General features: G+C 37.4%; 1 protein-coding gene across 5 annotated transcripts in view; it reads left to right on the top strand.

Annotated features, from left to right (window-relative positions):
* Positions 1 to 21962, top strand: part of THADA (THADA armadillo repeat containing) — a gene marked incomplete at its 3' end in the record, with an annotated part of 120989 nt that overhangs the window by 51666 nt on the left and 47361 nt on the right. For all 5 annotated transcript variants that reach the window (XR_014315944.1, XR_014315945.1, XR_014315946.1 and 2 more), the window contains 2 exons: positions 78 to 235; positions 8537 to 8646. Coding sequence is in view for 2 of the 5 variants with exons in the window: in XM_082746750.1 (XP_082602876.1) it covers positions 78 to 235; positions 8537 to 8646 (268 nt within the window). The remainder of the gene's footprint in view (positions 1 to 77; positions 236 to 8536; positions 8647 to 21962) is intronic.

The following is a 21962-nucleotide window of genomic DNA, read 5'->3' as shown; positions in this document are numbered from 1 at the left end:
GAATAATCTTATTCTAAGAAACCTGGGATGTGAGTAATCAAGTGTCTACTGTTGCAATTGATCCTTTTTTTTTTAAGGTAAAGAAAGAAAAACATGTGATGTAACTGCTCAGATGGTGCTGGTATGTTGTTGGCGAAGTATGAAGGAAGTTGCTTTACTTTTAGGCACACTGTGCCAGCTTCTCCCTATGCAGTCTGTGCCAGAATCTTCCAATGGATTATTAACGGTGGAGCAGGTAGGGTAGATATTTATTCCGCCTGGTATAATTTCTGGTTATATAACTCAATATAAAAAAGACGAGTTTTGAACTTTTCTTGAATAAAATCATACAGATGTCAACTGAAGGAAATTCATGGTGGTATCGAAATTAGACCTTGCAGTATATTTCAAAACTGTGGCGTTTTTGGAAATAATTTTATTTTTCTAAGTTAGAAATAACTGTAGGTTTTACCTTCTAACTTCAGTATTGCATTTTAGTTTTTATTCTTCCATTTAACACGTATAAATTTAAATGAAATTGTCTGTTTAGTAAAACTCCACAAACCTCTTAAATTTCATGAAGGAAAAAAAGTAATGTATTGGTTGATTATAGATCTCTTGTTTCCCACTACACTGATAATAAAGTTGTAGTCACTTTGGTTTTTTGGCTGACTTTTATTTTAAGACCACAGAGTCAGTTCACCATCTGGGACTGTTCAAGTGACTGGAGTGCAGTGTTTACAAGAAATTAGCTTACCACAAGCATTTCATTTGGAAATATTTTAGATTTATTAGATTTCTGTTTTTAATTGATTCCCTCTTCCTTTCCATATGGTTTCAACAAATCTATTTCCCACCGTTTTCCAGCAAAGATATATACCACGTACTTTCATTTTTAACCTTTTTCAAATAAAGATAATTTTTTCCTCCTAGGGTGTTACAACATTTAAGAACAAAACAAATATTGTAGTACACTAAATGCTGATTATTTCTATAATAACCATGTGACTAGTTCCATGGAAATAATGCTAATATTTTTATTCTCACACTCTGTGGCCATGTGCTTGCATCTGGTTAACAGCTGGGCCTGTGATGTTGCAAGGCCCTGAGATGGAGACCAGCCGAGGGGAACAGTACACTGTCGGCATCATTGTTTTCCTTATTCTCTTCCAAATCAAATAGGCGTCAGTGTTCTAGAGTTACTTGTAGTCATTGCTGGTGACCAGCTGGAGTGCCAGTGCCAACATCTTTGCTGAGGAATCCAGCTATGATTAATGATTACTTCACAGATGTTCACCGTCTTACTAAGAAGTAAACATGTGCTGAAGTCTCTTCACTGTTCATCTCCTCTTTTCAAGGACAAGTTAAAACATCTAGTTTTGGGGGCTGTGTTGGATAGCATTTGAAAAAAAAAAAAATCAGGGAAACAGATTTTGCTTTTACTGTAGTTGAGAAAGACCTGAAAGCTTCCAGTGAAAACCGTCTGGCCTTGACATTTTTTCCAGAGCACCCAAATCTTTTGAATTTAATTTATGTGGGAGAGCCATGTTGGAACTGAGAATTCATATGAAATAAAAGAGATGTTTGTAAAACAAGAACCAACCCCCTGCAAAACAGCAGAAACAATAACAGAGAGGCTCTTATAAAGCAAAGAACTCTTGTAATGACTGTTTTTTCTTGAATAAGACATAGAGTCTTATTTTTCTGTAAAATATTAGTTTCTACTCTAGTGAGATTCAGTCATTTTCCCATGTCACTGTTCACATGGTGACATCACATTTTTGGTTTGAGGAGAAACTAGCTACTGAACGAGCAATCAAGAATGTATGGAATAATACTGTTCCAACCTTGAAACCCTGCTCCCTGTGGAAGACTTTTCTTGATTCTGGTGTCTTTAACTAGACGAATTGCCTTAGTTTAGGAACATTTAGTCAATGAAAATCAAAGTCATCAGGAAATTAGCATTATTCATATTGCTAGAATATTCTGACTTTGAAACATCAAATTCTGCTCCATGAAATTCTTCTAAATTAAAAATAAAACCATGTACTTAAAGCTTTTGAGAGTTAAAAATATGTCCATGATGGAGAAGAAGGAAATTTCCTTTGCAGTGGCTGGGCCATGCCTGAGGTCCACCTTCCTTCTGAGGGCACAATCACCATTACAACATGACATCTTTTGTGCATCTAGCAGCAAAACTAAGAATTTAAAAGTCAGTACCTTAGGTGAGGGTGACCATAACAGATGTGCGCAGACAGGGGCAGCGAAGTGACTTGTAGGCAGGAGTCACTTTGGGGGAGAACCTGGGACTTGGATTTCTTATTCCTAAGAATAATAATTAACAACGGTGCTCTGCTTTTCTCTCGAGGGATGAAGGAGGCTGTTCCATACAACCTAAAATACTGACACTCAACCCAATGTTTCTTTTACTCTCCATTTGCCCTTTACTCTTGAAAAAGTAGGATGATTCTATGGTAATTTAAAATGTGATGCTTCAAATGCAGGCAACAGGGAGGATTTCTGTAGCCCAGTGCCTTCAATCCCATCCTCATTTGAGGGCCATTTGTTGAAGTGGTGGCCTCTGAAATCCTGCATTCATGAAGGTAGTTTCTAAGCAGTTAGCAGACAGTGAGATACATTTTGAAGATTACAGTTTACTGTGGAACGAGAAAGACCGGTGCCCATTTGTGACTGAGTATTCAGTGCTATATTCACAGACTATTAGAGCTGGAAGGATCACGGGGATGATAGAATCCAACCCTCTTGCACCAGGGCAAACTGAAGCCCTTGGGCGTTACCTGGTTTGCCCAAGATCACAAAGCTGGTTTGTGGCAGTTGCGGGACAGGAACCCAGCTGTCCTTTCCAGCCTGCGTTCGGACACGGCACAGTGCTGCCTTTGTTCTGATCTGCTCATTTGATTTTTTCTTTAAATTTGATTTTCCCTTTTCCCCCTACCCAACCAGACTTTAACAAGCAAGAGGACGGTAAGGCAACTTGCTACTGAGCTTTTTAGCAAATGATTCATTTCCCTAAATCACTTCTTCTGAAGCCGTGTGTCCTCCACGGCTTCAGCAAGAGGAAAATGGGTTCATTCAGAGGCATGTCTGACTTTCCTCCTGCAAGGTAATCACCTAATGAAAGGTTCTTTCATAATGTCCTTGTACAAGAGGCAGAGATAAAACCAACTTGGAGGGATGTAAGTCGAGACCCTTAAAGAGTGGGCTTTACACACAACCTTATCTCACAGCTTCCTGGCTGGTGTGTGTCTAGGTTTCAAGCTGGGTGTTTTGCTAATGTAGAGCTTATGCTTAATGCATTTTGTTGGTCCTCTTTCCAAGGGATGTTGGATATGCAGTGCCTGCTGATTTTTTTTTTTAAACAACTTCCTCTTTCTGGAGTATCAATTCATATGTTCATATATTTCCTATATATAAATTCATATATTTATATATTTCAATTATATTATATATTATATAATATATTTTAATTCATATATTTTTATATTTCAATTATATTATATATACTTATATATATAATATTTCTATTTATATATTATACTTTTCCTTAGTATTCCTAAAAAGAAGCTTTGGGGTAGATTTGTCATACCTGCTTTCTCCTTCCTAGTAATTATCGCCACAGAAATCACCTGAATAAAAATAATTGCCAACAATTAGAAATTAGCTACTTTTTAAAAACTTCCTAAGGTAGAGTCTGTTGTGATTTTTAGGATGGCTAAATGGGTTTACACATTTTTCTTAGTGTCTTTTGTTACTATGTTGGATTGTCCATTCTGGACTACAACAGGGGATATATTTTTATTAGCACCTGTGAGTCTTAAAGAAATTGCCTTTTGTATTTTGCCAAAGTTGATTTTTTTAGAAATTATGAATAAGTATTCATTGAGTTGTACTGGATACAGGTTACAATTTTTAAGCTGTTAAATGGAGTTAGACATGTCTTTTAGTCACCTGTTTATTGATTGCCATAGTCAGTCAACACAAGAGTGTTGTGGGAACATAAATAAATCTAATATGTGTTTCTCTGACTGAAAGGCTTAGAAATGTAATAGGTATATAAGATAAATTCATTTTAAAAAGTTAGACTGAAGGACACCAGTTAAAATGGCACATGGTTAAGAATTTGCTAGAAAGCAAAGAGTAAATTGCTGGTGAGAAGATGTCTAAACGCCAGAAAACTTTTTTTTTTAAATACAGATTTTATTTACTTGAGAGAGTGTGTGTGCATGTGCTCATGCGTGAGCGGGAGGGGCCTGGGAGAGGGAAAAGAAGAAACAGACTCCCCACTGAGCAGGTAGCCTGATGGGGAGCTTGATCCCAGGACCTCAAGATCATGACCTGAGCCAAAAGCAGAAGCTTAACAGACTGAACCACCCAGGTGCCCCTAAGTACCAGAAAACTATTATCTTTGTTGTTATTATGTAGGGGAGCAATATTTGGGCTTTGAAGATTTCCCACCGTTAGTAAGAAATCCCTATAGTAGTGGATGTGCAGTTTAAAACATTAATTATCTTACTGTCTGCTAGACTTTTATAAACTGTTCTATTTAACCTAAGTGGAATTAATGACATTCCTAAGGTTATACGAAGTAGCTGTATCATAAAGTCAAAGTTAAAATTAAGGGCTTAAATCTCACTACTTGATGATACAAAATGAAAGCAAAACAGACATTTACTGTTTGCTAGTCTACCAGGTGTTCTGCTAAATGCTTATATGTATAATCTGACTTATTTCTCAGAATAACCCTGTGAAGTAGGTTCTAGTTGTAGCCCCACTTCACAGGTGAATGAATGAACGGCTTCATTATGTTCTACTGGCAAGGAGGCTGGATAGGGTTCCTGAACGCAGTCCTCCTGGCTCCAGGGTATCACAGCTGAACCACCACATATGGTTTTTCTAGAAATGTTCCTCCAGTACTTAAATCCTCTTTGGCTTATCTGCTTTATAATAAGTAGAATTAGCCTCTATTTTTCAGCTGTCTTTCTCTATAAATAGAGGGCAAATTTTTAAAAAATGTATTTAGATTTGCCCTTTGTGGGTTTTAGGCTCTAGATGAGCATTTAGCACCCCTAATTTGTCCACTCGTGAATTGTAGATGCCTTAAGACATGGCATGTAGCTGTTTTCCCCTTTGGAAATTTATATCCTATAAACTCAGAAAGCATGTTAATTGGCCTGTAGAAATGGGTTTTATGAAAATTTAGAACCAGGATCTGCTCAATTTAAAAAGGTAGTGACCAGAATTTAATTTTAAGTCTAGAAATCAGTATGCCTCCCCCACCTTTTTTTTCTCTTTTACCTTAATTCCCTTAAAAAAAAAATCTCGAGACGTATGTTATTCATTAAGAAAATAACACATGAAGACATCATCAGTGTTTTTGTGAACTTTAGATAGAACCTTAGTAGTATCTAATAAAAGGACAATTGGATCAGAGCTTTCAGAGGACTTTTGCATTTTTAAAATAAATTTAAAAATTCTATTTCTGATTCTGGCTGTTGTCATTAGTATTCTAAGTTGTTTGGGTAAAATCTGTTGTTTGTGTTTGATTATCCAATGGGGGGGTGTCAGCATGGCCTTTCCCCCTGTCCATTTGCTCGTAGACCACACTGCCTTGACTCCTCCTACCCTTGGTAGTGGAATCCATGTCCAGCTTGCAGCCCTATCTTCTACTGTTTTCTAGTATGAAACCTTAAGGCCATGCAGCCAGGTCTGCTGATGTTCACTTATATATTCTGTGTTCATTCATATAGAAAGATCCAGTAAAGTGTCTGGGCAGTAGCAGGGACTTAATAAATGTTTATTCATACCTTCTAGTCCCCCAGCCTCTTCCCATGTTCGTTACCCTCTTCCATTTTGGTCTCCCCAAGTATATCTAGTTCAAAGTCTAAACATGAAGCTTCTTGTAATAATTTATTCCAGAGCAGAAGGATCTTTCATTTCTTGGAGCTCTTAGGCGTCTGATGATGTGTACCATTCAGCAAATCGGTTTTGTCTGAACTGAAAGCCTCTTGAGGACAGATAATCTTGTTTTGCCCCTCCCTGTCTACCCTAGCACTAAGCTGCTAAGTATTTGACTGGGTGCTAAAGAAATATTTACTGATTAGCAGACCTTGTATACTCTCTTCAAAGGCAAAAATTCATTGTATTACCTAGGCAAGTTTGTTGGGAGATTATGTTCAAAATGAAATGAGGGAAAACTCTACTTCTCACTTGTGTCCTTAGCACCTCAATCTGTTTCCTGAGGCCAGGATTACCTAAAATTGAGGTCAACCCTTGAGAAGACCATCTGTTTGTCACACTTCTGAGATTTTTTATTTTATTCTATGCTTGTTGGTTAGGTTCCTTTAAACAGGGTAAAGGAAGCTGAAAATCAAATTTTTGCCTAAGATCTAGATGGTGAACTATCTAGATGGTGAACTATTCTAAGTTCACAGAGAAGCACTTGAACAGTTAACATTTTTGTTTTCCTGAAGTATGTTTTACTATCTGTAACATTTTAGAAAAAAAAAAAAAGTTAGATTCCATCTTTATGACTTGCTGTTTTTGTTTTCTTAATAAACCTATTACCTATTCTTAGAAATCTTTTATTTCTCTAATAATGGAAGTGATAGTCATAACATGTTAGCTAAGTGGAGTTTCTTCTGGCCCTCATTTTGTGGGATTATTGAGCTTTAGATCTATCTTGGGGGTTAAGTTCAGGTTAAAGGCTTGAGAATTCTGGTCAAAATATACTCTGAAATTACTGTATTGAAGAGAAAATGATAAAGCTTACCCTGACTGGTTTTGACAGGCAGTAGTATGTGCTCTTTAAAAATCTTAAAAATTAAGCATATCATCAGATCTATACCTGAAAACTTCAGCTGAAGAACATGACCTGTCACCCTTGGGTTATTAAAGTGTTAAAATTGAAAAAGTCCTATTATATATTGGTTTTCTGGTTCTTTATTATATATCTGCTTCTTATTTCTCTAAATATATTGCTTGTTATCTCTCTGTGATCAGATATATTTTAAGTATGGAGTACATCTTTACTTTTCCTCTATTTGGAAACCCAGAACTGAAATGGATTATAGGTTATGGGCCTGTTCTGAACTTTTAGGTTTATTAACTTATTTTAATATACAACCTTTGAAGCAAGTATTATTGTTACCCCCAGTTTATAGATGAGGAAACTTGCCCATGGTCAAATGTTTAATTACACCTTGTACTGTTATCTCACATGTGTGCAGAACACGAATCTAATCACTGTGCTAAGATAGAAGGTGTTTTAGGTGAGCATATCTGAGCTATCTTGGGACAGCTTGCCTTTCCACCATACTGTGATCTACTGGGGAGACTTGGATCAAGAGAGCCAATGATAGCTTTGGTCCTGAGCCTTATACAAAATTTGAATTTTCTAAAATTGATTGCCACCAAATGATTTTAGTATAAAACTAGCCCAATTTACCGGTTAATTCTGCACAAAACCTCATCAACAACTAATTGTTAGTTTTGCCTTCTTCAAAATAGTGATATTTGTTATTTGTCCAAACTTGCATGCAGAAAGGCAACATGTAGGAAAGTGATTTGGCAGCATTCTGGAAAATGCCATGGCTCTACCTCCGAGTGAAGCCTGTCAGTTTTCAATTTTCAGGACTCCCTTTGCACAAGTCTTGCATTGCCACTAATAATTGTTTATCTCTAAATGGTAATTATTGGGAGTTTTACTGTTTAATGGACTGGAGTTTCAGTTTGGGAAGTTCTGTAGATGGGTGGTGCTGATGGTCACATAACAGCATGAACAGACTGAATGCCATGGAACTGTACACATTAAAAAATGGTAAATTTTCGGGGCTCCTGGGTGGCTAGTTGGTTAAATGTCTGCCCTCAACTCCCATAATGATCCCAGCATTCTGAGATGGAGCCTAGGATCAAACTCCCTGCTCAGTGGGGTGTCTGCTGCTTCTCCCTCTGCCTCTGTCCCTGGCTTGTGCTCTTTCTCTCTCAAATGAATAAATAAAACCTTTTTAAAAAATGGTAAAGTTTGTATTATATATATTTTAACCACAGTAGAAAAATTTATTTATTTATTTATTTATTTATTTATTTATTAAAAAAATAACAGAAAAAGATAATTATTTCACCCAGGCCTAGGTGTGTGAGGCTTGTCACCTTGTGCAATTTGCTGTTGGTGTTGAATGATATGAACTGGCATAGGGAGGCAGTTCTAGTTTAATAGTTAAAGACATCCACTGGCTCCAGACTGCGTTTATGTACTGGCTCTACTACTTACTTGCTGTGTTACCTTGAATAAGTTACTTGGCCTTTCTGGGCCTCTTCCCTATTGGAAAGTAGAGATGATAATAGTACTTATTTCATGGAATTGCTTTGAGGATTAAATATGATATTATAAAAACACTTAAAATACGACCTGTCACAAAGTCAATGCTAAATGGATAAAGATCTAGTTCTGAGCTCTTAATGGTGATACTGACATAAATGGATCTGTAAATGTAAGTAAGCATAAATCACACATTTATTTTTTTATTTTGTTTTAAAGGTAAAAGAAGTAGGAGATTACTTCAAACATCACCTCTTACAGTCCAGGCACAGAGGAGCATTTGAACTTGCTTACACTGGCTTTGTGAAACTTACTGAAATACTAAACAGGTAAACAAAACAAATATCCTCTGTGTACATTTTTAAAAGACTAAGTGTACAAACTATGTGCTCAAAGTAAAATTTACTTGTGCCTTTTGATGTTTAAAAGAATAAGACTTAGTTGGCTTCAAACTCTTGGGAGAAATTGTTTTCTAAGGTTTCATTGTACGATTTACTGCAGATGATTGAGTGAAATGTCCAAACCAAGTTGTTCTCCCATTGAAAGGTGATTTGTAGCAAACTCAAAAAAGATTTTGCTAAAAATAGCTTTGGAGTTACCATTTCTTTTCATTCAATGAAATGACTGTTTTGTCTGTTTGAAAATTACTTGGCATTCAGGAAAAAATAAGCCTTCCAGTTTTCTGGATTTGTGTATGTTACAGACAGAGAAACACTTAAGGATTTTGTGTTTTTCTTCGTAATTTTATCTTATAGAAAATTTTAAAAGAACAGTAAATCTACCAAAAAGTATCAAAGATTTCCCCCCCCCCTTACCTGGAAGAATACTTAGGTAGATTTCATATATTTAGCCAAATGTGTTTTTTTGACATTATAGGTGGTGATAATTTCATTCATTCATATAATAGATTTCCTCCAAAGAGCTTGTAAGGAAACCTTAAATTACTTAATGACTAAGTGTTCATGGCAAGTGTTCTCTAAATAAAAGGTAGTATTTTCCAGGAAAACATTTCCATTGCCTGGAAACTTTTTGAAATGAAGCAGAGTTCTGCCAGTCTTGTAGCCTCAGCAAACATTTTATTTTGGGCTGGTAAGACATCTACTCCTTGAATATTTTTGAAACATTTTTTTCACACTCCTGGTAAAAACATTTATAGCACATTTTGCAGTTGTGGGCTGCACAGAATATCTGTAAATGATAAATTATAAAATGTCCCTGACATTAAAATGCTGATCTTGAAAATATTTTATTATCTTTTCAACTCTCTTTCCAGTGTAGACATGAGTTAGGGATATTTTTTTTTTTTCGTAACACAACACACTTTACTACCTTCAAATCAGTTATCAAATATATATTGAATACTAGTTGTGTGCTTAGTACTGTGTTTGGTTTAGAGGATATAGTACTTCTTTATAAGACAAGGGTCCTGTTCTTAAAGAGCTTATTGTTTAGTGTAGGAAATAAGCAGAGATGAAATTCAAAATATTTAATAGACAGTATGTCATGAGTACTGACTGGTCAGAACAGACACTGGTTGTGAGCACTCAACATTGCTGCACGTATGGATGTGTATTAGCTGAATGCCAGCCTGGAAAGGGAGACCAACGTACTTGAGCAAGATAAACAATCCAGTGTTATATTTTGGATAAAATTTATTAATTCTGTAGGAATAATGGAAAGAAAGCAACAGAGATAGGCTGGAGAGGAGGTAGCATTTACACTAATGTATGAGCAAGGTTTAAGTAGATAGCAGGAGAAAGGAGGAAATTTTGTGAGCAGATGTTCAGAGGCTAGAATCAGAATGGCATATTGTTAGGTGAGTAAATAAGTCATCCTTACTGTAGTAGTGGTGGTGGTGATGGTGATAGTGTTGATATTGGTGGTGATGGTGGTGATGGTGGTAATGGTGGTGGTTATGGTGGTGATGGTGGTGGAGATGTTAGTGGTGATGTTGATGATGGTGTGGTGATGGTGGTGGTAATAATTTTATTGTACAAACATTAATCTCCTTGACTCTGATCTCCTCATCCCTAAAGTAAGGAAAAGAATATTTGCCATATTGACAGATCTCTGGCAGTTGTTGTATAATCAAGTTTGCATTATAAAACTTTCTACAAATGGAAACCATCAATGAGACTGGTGTTGATTGTAGTGTTGGTATGCAAAAGTAGTTTTCAGGTCGAAACTATTAGGTTAGATAGATTGTAATGGCAGATTATAGTGAGGAGGCTCTGGAACCAGTTATAATGATCTAGATCTAAGATGATGAGAGCTTCTTCCTCTGTTGATGGCCCTGGGAATGGAGGAGGGAAAGAAGTGGCATGTCAGTTAATATTCAGCTCCACATAGTAACAACTCCACTTACAACATATTAAATGCTTAGAAGGAAGTTGTGGATTTTATTCTACTTATATAATATGTTTCATGATTTTATGTGTTGAGAATTAGGGCAAGGCTCAGCTGGGTGATTCTTCTCAGTGTATTTACTAAGTACAGTTGGTGGCATTGAGTTGGCAGATGAATTGGTCAAGAGGATCCAGGACAGCTTATATTCATATTCATATTATGGCAACTTGGTAAGAAAACTGGAAGATTGGGCCAGGTTGGGACTACATGTTGTCTCTTAGCATAGGAGTCTTAAGGTAGTTGACATTCATGTATGGCAGCTGGCTTTCACCAGAAAGAGTTCCGAGAGAATCAGGCAAGAGCTTCGTGGTCTTTTTTCCCTCCCTCTCTCCCTACCTTCCTTCCTTCCTCATGGTCTTTCTGACTTAGTCCCTGAAGTCTCATAGTATTGCTTCAGTCACATTCTTCCAGTTATAAGTGAGTCTTAAGGCTAGTTCACATTCGAGAGAGGAATTAGACTCCATTATGTGTTTGTTGGTGAAGTGGCAAGATCATCCTGTAGAAATACATGTGGGATGGATTGTTCCTGTGGTTTAATTCTTGGTGACCAGAACAACGGGATTAATGTTACCAGGCAGGGAAACTGAAAGAGGGAATTAGTTTGATAAAGATGAATACATTTGTTTTGTATGTGTTATGTGTGAGATGATGATAGCATATCCTGGTGGAAATACGTACGTCAGAATTTGGAGATAGGGGAATTAAGTTTGGGAGATATAACAGAAACAGGGACGTAGGTTTAGGAGTTGTCATCATAACCACTGTAGTTAGTAGGATTGCAGTCTTCAGGGGACAATGTAAAAGGAGAAAAGAAGAGAGGACCAAGGACAGAGGCTTTTGAACAGCTATACTAGGTGGTTGAATGCTACAGTTGAAAGTATGCCAAGTACATGGAGCAGGGAGACTAGGTAAGGCCCATGCCTGGTATCTCAGCCACTCCTAATCTGCTTTAAAAATCTCACGGTTGTCGCTGTTGGCTTTTAACCAACCTGTTATGGGTTCTCATTTGTTGCTTCCAAACCAAGTGGTTCTTGTCCCTTTGGAGACATTTCAGATCTGCTGAACAGAATGTTTTGGAGAGAACATCTTTACAATGTATGTGGCTTCCTTTTGTTTGGTTTTTATTTTTAATAGAAAATGTGTTTCTTTTGGATCCTTTTGAAAGTTTTTTATAAGCCCTTAAGTTATGAAAAAGTTATTTTTCATACAACTTTTTAAAAAGTTTGCAGAAAGAAATCTGGGCTTTCATGAAAATCCACTGAAATGGAGGCCAACTGCTGGCTACCCCTTGAATTACAGCTGTGCTAGGGAAGGAGGCACTTAAAGAGATTAATGGATAAATAACTGAAGAGTTAAACATGAGCCAAATTGTTAGAATTGGTTTTTAATAAGATTATTCAAAATGTCTTCAAATGTAAACTAACTTTGCTATTAAACAATCACCTAAGAATAAATAGAGGTGGGAGATGCTGTTCTTTTTTCTGGGCATTTTTTGAAAGCGACACTTACGTACAAACACACACACACACGCATAGTATGTTGAGTTAGTTTTCCAAAATACGATTTTCTTATATGGTGCTTTTTATCTAGATTTGATGAAACATGCATACTCTCTTCAAAAAACAGAAGTACGTGCCTAAGCATTTGATTGAAGTGATTAGGTACTTTGAAGTCATAATTCAAAACTCAGGTTTCTGGTGAAATTTATATTTGCTTGTTTACCCTTTATGACCCTAGTATTTTAAGTTGTTCTTTCAGTGAAAAGCAACAGAATCTTAAAAGTAGGGTGTTAGGCCAGAGACGCTAGCTTTCATTTGTACAACCATGAATTAATCTTAACTATAAGGGGACTAAATTGTTGATTTCAGTTCTAAATGTAGAAGGGAGGTTCGTGAATACATAATACTGTCTTATTCTGCATCTATTTGAATTTTTCTGCTTATTGAAATATAACTTAATCTCAGCTATTGATTGCAATAATTAGAATCATTTTCAGTTATTGACCTGAAAAAATGAATTGCTGACATTTAGCAGTTTTTGTCATAAAATGCTAGTGCTGACTCATGGATGTCAACAGTGATGGTAGACAGAAGTAGTTTAAATATGTATTGAAAATTTCATCAGTTAATTACAGCCACTACAATCTAAATTCAATAGAAGACTTCTTATGAACAATTGAATTACAATAAAGAAAAAATAATTTCCTCTGCTTTATTAGAGAATGAAAGACCAAGTCTCTAAAGAATGTGCGATTGAGCAAGAAATAAGTGTGGAATGTAATGTATGAGATTTGGGGAAAAAGTCATTCAACTCTTAATAATATAAAATACAATCTTGTCTAAACCTTTATTCCTGCCTGCTTTGGCAAATGTGTCTAATAAGACACTTTTATTTCTGAGTGTCCTGTGAATTTTATTTAAAACCTTAATAATTAAATAAAGAATAACTGATGATCCACTCCGGGAAGCCATAGAGGAAATCCTTTAAATTCCCCATTTCTGGGGCACCTGGGTGGCTCAGTGGGTTAAGCCGCTGCCTTCGGCTCAGGTCATGATCTCAGGGTCCTGGGATCAAGTCCCACATTGGCCTCTCTGCTCAGCAGGGAGCCTGCTTCTCTCTCTCTCTCTCTCTTTCTGCCTGCCTCTCCGTCTACTTGTGATCTCTGTCTGTCAAATAAATAAAATCTTTAAAAAAAAAAAATTCCCCATTTCTGTAGCAGATTGAAAGGATTTGTGGAAAACTAGAATGTTGTAATATTAAATTCTGAGTCTTGGTGTTGTTGGTTTCTGGCCCCTAAATTGTTATTTTTAAGCCCACTGCATAGTTGAGTCAAGTATTACTTTTCTTTCCTGAACTTTGAATACTTACTTTTAAAGTTCTCCTAGTAAGACTGAGTCATTTAGACAATACCAGAGGACTCTTGTTCTCCGTGATCAACCACTATGTCAGTTCTGCTAGCAAAGTCCCATGCTTCAGTTTTCAATATTAATTTTTCTCCTTGAGCACAGGGAATGGTTATATTAAATACTGAGAGACCCAACCATCTAATCTGCCCTTTTAACCACTTTTAAAAATCCACTGTATTTTGCCCTTTCCCTATGGCCTTCTTTTGGCAATTCAATTTAGATTTGGTCATTGTTGTTACTGCCTGTGCCTGCAGCTCAGGCTTCAGAATAGCCCCCTGATGTTTGAGCCTGCAGTAAACCTCCACAGTATTTGATGGTGGAGAGGGAGTGAAGATGACTTCTGCTGATATGCCGCTTTGTCACTGGCTCTCATTTGGGCAAATCATTTTTCAGGCTTAAAATTTCTCCATGCTTCAGGGTCACGTTACCTTTTTAAAATGTGCATGTGCATGCACCCAGTCTTCACGCACATCTGTCACTGTTTAGTTTAATTGAAATAATCAACATGAACCTTGAAAAAATAAACATAATACTTGACCAGAGAATGAATGGAGTGGAGACTGTAGTTTATGAAATAATTGGGAGATTGGGAAAATCCCTAAGTTAGGAAAAGTAACCATACTGAAAGAGTTGGAGGAAATGAAGATAACATTTCTCAATAAACAATAGTAATAAAACTAATCAGAACTCAACAAAAAAAATAGCCCTGTGTGACCACACTTAGGTGGATGGACGAAGCCACTGGAAAGCCACTTTGTAGTCAGGGAACCTGATTTACTGGCACAAAATAGTCTAATGACCAATTAGTTGGGTATACAGCAGATGTAATTTGATTTCAGTCTGCGGGTTTTTCCGCTTATCTTAGAATACTTACCCACTATGAGGGAGATAACTTTGTGGCTAGAAAGTGGACTAATCTGCTTATGAAACAGTAATTTGCTCCAGGGATTTGCTCTAGACAACACAAAGGCCTGAACAACAGCGATGGTCTGCAGTTAATTTCTGTTACTTTTAGCAGAGATTCAAGCTGTAGCACTTAACATGGAAAAACAAAAACCAAAAAACACCCCCACCCAAGTCAGCCTTTTTTTTTTTTTTGACTGTTGAACAGGAGAGTCAGAATGGTCTGATTCCTCTCACTCCCCATCCTCACCCACCATCACCTCCCTCAGTGTTTAGAGGAAAGGATACTGAGGTATGAAGTAGAGCTGAGCTCGGTCTACCAGCCTTATTAACAAGAGGAAAGCCATTTAAGCTTCTGGGTGCTGCTGCCTCTCTGAGGAAGGGAGTGGGTTCAGCTCCCCGGGCCTCTTTCAGCTCTGAGCCTCCTGCTCATCGTACATGGCTGCTTTCGCGTCTCTGGCTGAGAAAACCTGGGGATTGGGCGCATGAAAGATTGAGGGGAGCTGGATCATTTTTAGTAAACTTCCTTTAGAACTGATAAACCATCTCTTAGGAGTATGTTGTGGATTAATAACTTTTAGTGAGAGTTTCTTATGAAGAACCTTGAATCCCATGTAAGAAATTTATAATTTGTATGATGTCCTCGGAGACTAAAGACACGGTAGATTTTGTATTAGGTTGACATGGGAGTGAGGGAAAACAACCAGTCCTTCAGACAAGGAGGATGTCTGCTCGTTTAGTGGCGTGGCCCTCACTAGCACTGGCAGGGTTGGAATTCCCCATGGCCTAGGTTGGTGACCACACAGAATTGGCAGAGAGAACCAAGGACTGCTCCACTCAGGAACCTTTCCCTTTTCCTTGCTGACCTCTGGATGGTGTGATGAGGAACCAAAACAACCAACCAGAGTGGCTGCATTGTTCTCTTTTTACCTCTTAATTCCTTCATTATCATAAGGACCAGCAACTCAGAGGAGTTTTGAAATCACTTCCTTAAAAAGTAATCTTTCCTTGCTGGAGAGGAGACAGAAGGTTCACTGACTTGTCAGAACGCTAGATTAGGCTATTGTGTTTTTATAGGCACAGTGGCTTCACCGTTGAGAAGCCTTAAAGTTCCAGCCCTCCTTTAATACACCCGTTTATTTTGTTTTGTTTCCAATTATCTGCCTAACCAAAGGCACAGCTACTGTGCAGCCCCCATCACCCACACTAGCTGTTCTTGTTTAATCATTCAATGCAAGATTTCTTGAACATCTCCTGTGTGCCAGATGCTATGTTAGAAATGCTCTGACTGACCATGGAGAGTATGAGCTGATAGGCCAGAGAGCTGCTGTGAACCTAGAGAAAATTACTAGGATCTGAATTTGAAACATTTAACTCTGTAGCACTAAGAGGGGCATGTGAGGACCTGAACAAAAGACTAAGGCCATGATGGGCTCATTGTTTTGTGGAGATGTTCTTATCAGGAGCTTTGGGTACTTATGTAACTTAAGGTCTCCGTGTTCTTTATTTAGAACAGTAACCCAGGTAATAATGTCTCATTGAATTTCAAAGCAGTTTTGTAATTATTTTATTTTCCTTCTTAGGCACTAAGAAATCAAGTGATTTTTCTGTAGCCGCACAACTAGTTAGTAACCAAGCTGGCACCAGAATCCAGTGTTTTTTGAAACTTCCTACTGCTTCAGAGATTAACAGTTCAACAAAAGCTTATTGATCACCTGTTATGTATAAGAAATTGTGATCGGTAGGCCTCATAGAAAAAATAGTGGTAAGAAATGGTTCTTGTTCTTAGAGGAACTTTGAGCCCAGCATTCTAATCTTTGGAATTAGGAAAGTAAACTAGGTAATTTACAAGGCGGAAATGACAGGACCAAGAAAACTTTACACTTCCTGGGCTTTCTGTCCAAGGGGATGGGAGGAATAATTAATGCCACCTGCTGGCTCTAATGGTGGCACCTGTTGTCATTAGAAAGCACTTTTGTTCATACTTTCTTTTCCAGTTATCATACCCCTCTTTGTCAAGCTGGTTTTTTGTTTGTTTGTTTTTGTTTTTTAGAATGGCACTCTTAGCAGAGTTGCTAAGTTAGGGAATGCTCATTTATTCAACAGGTAGTTGTTGAGCTCCTGATGGTGTGGCAGGCCCTGTTACAAGGTGCTGGGAAGAGGGAAGTGGATAGGACAGAACATGTCCCTGGATCATGGAGTTTATATAACTGCATGTTTCTACAGGACGTTTAGAAAATAATAAGAAATTATCATATAGTGATATGTAGTTTGATGTGATAAAGTTTGGTGGTAAGGAAAAAGATCTCTCCTTCCTTTATGCTAAAGTAAGCCAAGGCTTGAAGCAACAGCACCTTTTTCTGAGAAGCTTTCTAAGCAGTAAGGTGAAGCCAAATGAGATTCTCCAAATATGTAGGACTTGGAGAGTCCTGGGATAAGGATTCTGGATTTTCTACCCCCCAGATATTTTTTTCCTGAGAGTCTCCAACCAAATGAATGTAAAAACAAAAGGTATTTTGAGAACTCTATGAACATTAACAATGAATGGATCCCAGTAAATAGTTTTAAGATCATCAGCAAATAAGGTACATATATGTGTGTTATAGAGTTATATAGAAGAGGGGCTGAGGAGCTAGATAGGACATCTGAGAAACTATATGAATGTGTAAAATAAATGGAGGTAAAGTTTTGTTCCCAGAAAGTGTACTGTATCCCTCCACACTGTTTTTATTCTCCTCTTGACTCTTGCCTTACCGGTACTTGGAATCTTTTGCTCACTATTATCAGATGATTTTTGGTTAGGGCGTGGAATATTTAAAGCATGTAGCTTGTGAAAGCTTGTTACATTGTGGGTAATTTTTCTCTTCTAAATTTTTCTCTTCAAAACGGTATGGTGCCCCACGGATAAGGGTATAGACCCCCCCGCTCCCGTTCAAAGACAATAGTCTGGCTTGTTTTTTTTTATGTTGTAGGCAACTAAAGCTTTGCTTTATAAGACTTTGAGCTTGGATGACTGAGAGAACTGGAATTCCTCATAACAGCATTAATATGGTAGATGTTTAGAGATGATTCTTAAATTACTAGATTATCTTTCTTCTACTTTCTTGCACTTTGTTTATTTTACTGGGTAAAATGTTTTTCAGTTTCCTCTGTTTTTATCTGTATGAAAGAAGCAAAGTCTTATGTCTTTGCTTTGGATATCAGATCAGTACCAATTATCCCCTCTTGGTTGCTTGTGTGTCATTTACTCTGATGTGATATGCAATGTTTTAGGGTTCTAAGTGTGCTATTTTCAACAGCCAGGCCAAGAGTGTTATTTATTTTTTTTTTAAATTACTATTCATCGCTGTTTTCACCCAAGTGATGATGGTGATGACTGATGGTGTTGGGTTTGAGTAAACGTGCATCATTGGTTTTGCATCAGGATTGGGGAAAGATTCTGGTTCTGACCCTCAAAACAATTTTTTTTTTTTGCATTATTTAGACTTACTGAAATTACTAGCAAATGAAAAATAAGGTAAGTGATATAAGGAACATGGTAGGGTAAAAGTTTAAGAGTCAACGAATAAATAGCTTTACTTTCATTGGTACTCGTTTTTCTCAACCCAGTAACTTATTTAATTGAATGAATTTTCATTTGGATTTGCTGTTACACCTGGCAAAATGAGTCTGTATTTATGGGAAAAGAAAACAATTTTCTTCCTTCTTGTACCCTTAGTGGTAACAGCTTGGTAAATAAACTATTATTTGGGAAATGAAGATATTGTCAAAGGCTTACTATTTACTCAGTTGAGTTACACATAATTAGTTTCCTGGCAATTTAGTTTTGATAATTTTCTGGGAATTGTGTTTTGTATATTGGATTTAAATGTACTTTACATTTAAAATGTGAAATTAAGGCACCTGGATGACTCAGTGGTAAAGCGGTAAAGTGGTAAAGTGCCTTCAGCTTAGGTCACTATTCTGGGTCCTGGGATTGAACCTCGTATCAGTCTCTCTGTTCAACTGGAAGCCTGCTTCTTCCTCTCCCTTTGCCTGCCCTCCCCCTGCTTGTGGTTTCTCTCTCTGTGTCAAGCAAATAGATAAATAAATAAATAAAGTAAAATAAAATAAAAAGTGAAATTAGTTGCTTTGTGTTTGGAGGCGAAATAATTTCTTTAGGCCAGTGGTGAGTCATTCAATTAATACAGGAAAGTTTATTAACAGTCATAAATGTTCCCAGTTGGTCAAGGGAATTGGAATACTTCTAGAATGAATGAGACACAGTTCACATCAAGTCAGTTACAAGTAGACAGTTATCTGCTGAGTGGTTTTTTTGTGGGATTTTTTTTTAATTAAATTATTTATTTATTTATTTATTTATTTTTAAAGATTTTATTTATTTATTTGACAGACAGAGATCACAAGTAGGCAGAGAGGCAGGCAGAGAGAGAGGGGGAAGCCGGCTCTCCGCGGAGCAGACAGCCCGATGTGGGGCTCGATCCCAGGACGCTGGGATCATGACCTGAGCCGAAGGCAGAGGCTTTAACCCGCTGAGCCACCCAGGCGCCCCTAAATTTTTTATTTTTTATAAACATATATTTTTATCCCCCGGGGTACAGGTATGTCAATCACCAGGTTTACACACTTCACAGCACTCACCATAGCACATACCCTCCCCAATGTCCATACCCCCACCCCCCTTCCCCCAGCCCCCTTCTGCCCAGCAACCCTCAGTTTGTTTTGTGAGATTAAGAGTCACTTATGGTTTGTCTCCCTCCCAATCCCATCTTGTTTCATTTATTCTTCTCCTACCCCCTTAAGCCCCCCTGTAGCATCTCCACTTCCTCATATCAGGGAGATCATATGATAGTTGTCTTTCTCCGCTTGACTTATTTCACTAAGCATGATACCCTCTAGTTCCATTTTTGTGGGATGTTTTAATTCTCCAACTAGCTTTCCATCCACATCACTCAATTTGTTTAAAAGCTACTCTAACTCCTACCCTGGTATATAGTCAGGGATCGAAATCAATCTGAAGAATAACCTGAATAAAATGATTAGGAAGGTAAATTTCTTAAAACCAATATACTCTGGTAATACATTCCCAAGCCACAGTAACTTGCTTTCTGAATTATGTGTTATTTGGAATTTTTATTCTTTCTCCATTTCCTAGGGTGCCAAGCAAACTACTAGATAGTTAATAGATTTTTTTTTTTTTTCCAAATGAATGAATGAAATCCACTGAAACAAAGAATAGAATTGATAATATATCTATGATGAGCAGATCAGGCCAGATGTGGAACAGAAACTAGGACAAGCACCTTTAAATAATGCCTTTTTCTTAAGCAAGGGCTATGGTGTTAGTCTACATTTTAATTCTCCCTCTGTCATTCACAAACTTTAAAATGTTGGGGAAATTACTCAATTTCTCTTTTTTTAAACTTGAGTTTAAAAAACTATCATTAAAGATTTGAACATATTGGTAAGTCTAGTGAACACTATAATCAACAGTTGTATTCCTGGAGTAAGACTGTTTCAGGTAGAGAGAAGTCCAGGTGCCAAGGTCTTGAAAGGCCTTGATGGGGACTTGATGAGGACTAGATACTATAAGATGCAATGAAGACTTTTGCTTTTATTCTGAGTAAAACAGGGAGCCATTGGAGGGTTTGTGAACAAAGGAATGTTATGATCTAGCCTTTTAAAAGGATTACTTTAAGGGTGCCTGGGTGGTTCAGTCAGTTAAGGGGTTAAGGGTCTGCCTTTGGCTCAGGTCATTCTCCCTCTGTCCTGGGATCGAGTCCCACATCAGGCTCCCTGCTCAGTGAGGAGTCTGCTTCTCCCTCCCTCTGTGCTGCTCCCCCTGCTCTTGTGCTCTGTTAAATAAATGGATAAAATCTTTAATAAATAAATAAATAAAAACATTACCTTGACTGCTCTGTTGAGAATAGTCTATAATAGTAAAAGCAGAGAGACCGGTTAGGAGGTTACAATATTATTGCAATTCAGGAAAGAGATGATGGCTTGAAGAGTGGTGGAGATAGTAAACAGTGATCTGAAGCTGGAGGTAATTTGAAGGTAGAACAGACACGTATGTTGACTGATTGTGGTATTTGAGAGAAAGGACAATTCCAAAATTTTTGGCCCAAGATGTATCTTTTGTATGCTACGATGGGGAAGACTGTGGGCAGAGGAGATTTTTAGAGGAAGGCCATCAGTTTAGTCTGGGGTATGTTGAGTTTGAGGTGTCTAAGAGATACCACACTGAGATTGCTCTGGGTTGACTTAACTTTGCAGAAGCATGTTCTTTAGAGTTTCTTTTCATGAGATCTTTGGGAGGCCAACTTACTGTTTGTCTCAAGTTGTTTTTATCTTACCTCCACTTTTGAATGTAGTTTAACTGGATATAGAATTCTGGTTAACAGTTATTTTCCCTCAGTGCTTTGAAGATCCTGGGTTTTTTATTATTGCAAGTGAGAAACTTGCCTTTGTTATAATTGGTTTCCTTTCTAAGGTAATCTGTTTTTTCTTTCATCTCCTGTGTCTATTAAGGTTTTCTCTTAATCACAATTTCACTGTGATATGCCTAGGTATGGGTTTATTTATTTGGAGTGGATACTTGGAATACACGTTGAATCTGAGGCCTTGTGACTTTCTTCAGTTCTGGAAATTGTCTAGATATGTCTTTCAGATTTTTCTCCTAGACATTTTATTCCTGCTTTATGTAACTCCTCTTAGATTATATTGGTTTCTCTCAATTTTTTGTACGTATGTATGTGCACACATACACAGATACATGTGTGCATGTATATACTTTGTGTTTTTGTGTTCTTTCTATGTATTGTTTTGGGTACGTTTCCCAGAAAACTGTTTTCTGAGACTCTAATGCTCTAGAATTCATCTCATCTGTTACTTTTTAAAAATTTTTGAAAGTACATTTTTATTTCTAGTGTTTCCATTATCTTGGTTTTCTTTTTTTTAAAGACTTTAATTAATTAATTAATTAATTAATTATTTTTAAGATTGTATTTATTTATTTGACAGACAGAGATCATAAGTAGGCAGAGAGGCAGGGAAGCAGGCTCCCCACTGAGCAGAGAGCCCAATTCGGGGCTCGGTCCCAAGACCCTGGGATCATGACCTGAGCTGAAGGCAGAGGCTTAACCCACTGAGCCACCCAGGTGCCCCAAGATTTTATTTATTTAGAGAGAGATTTATATATTTATTTAGTGCACAGATGTGAGTTGGAGGAGGGGAAGAAGAGAGGAAGAGAGAATCTCAAGCAGTCTCTGCATTGAGTCTGACTCTGGGCTCCATCTCTCGACCCTGAGATCATTACTTGAACCGAAATCAAGAGTCAGATGCTTAACCAACTGAGCCACTCAGGCATCCCCCAATGCTGTTTTTCATAATTTCTTCCTCTTTTTAAATAGAAGTTATTCCTTATCTCT

Source organism: Mustela nivalis (genome assembly GCF_964662115.1).
Source record: "Mustela nivalis genome assembly, chromosome: 8".
Lineage (NCBI taxonomy): Eukaryota > Metazoa > Chordata > Mammalia > Carnivora > Mustelidae > Mustela > Mustela nivalis.
The sequence above is the reverse complement of the archived record's forward strand: the minus strand, read 5'-3'. Positions and strand labels throughout refer to the sequence as shown.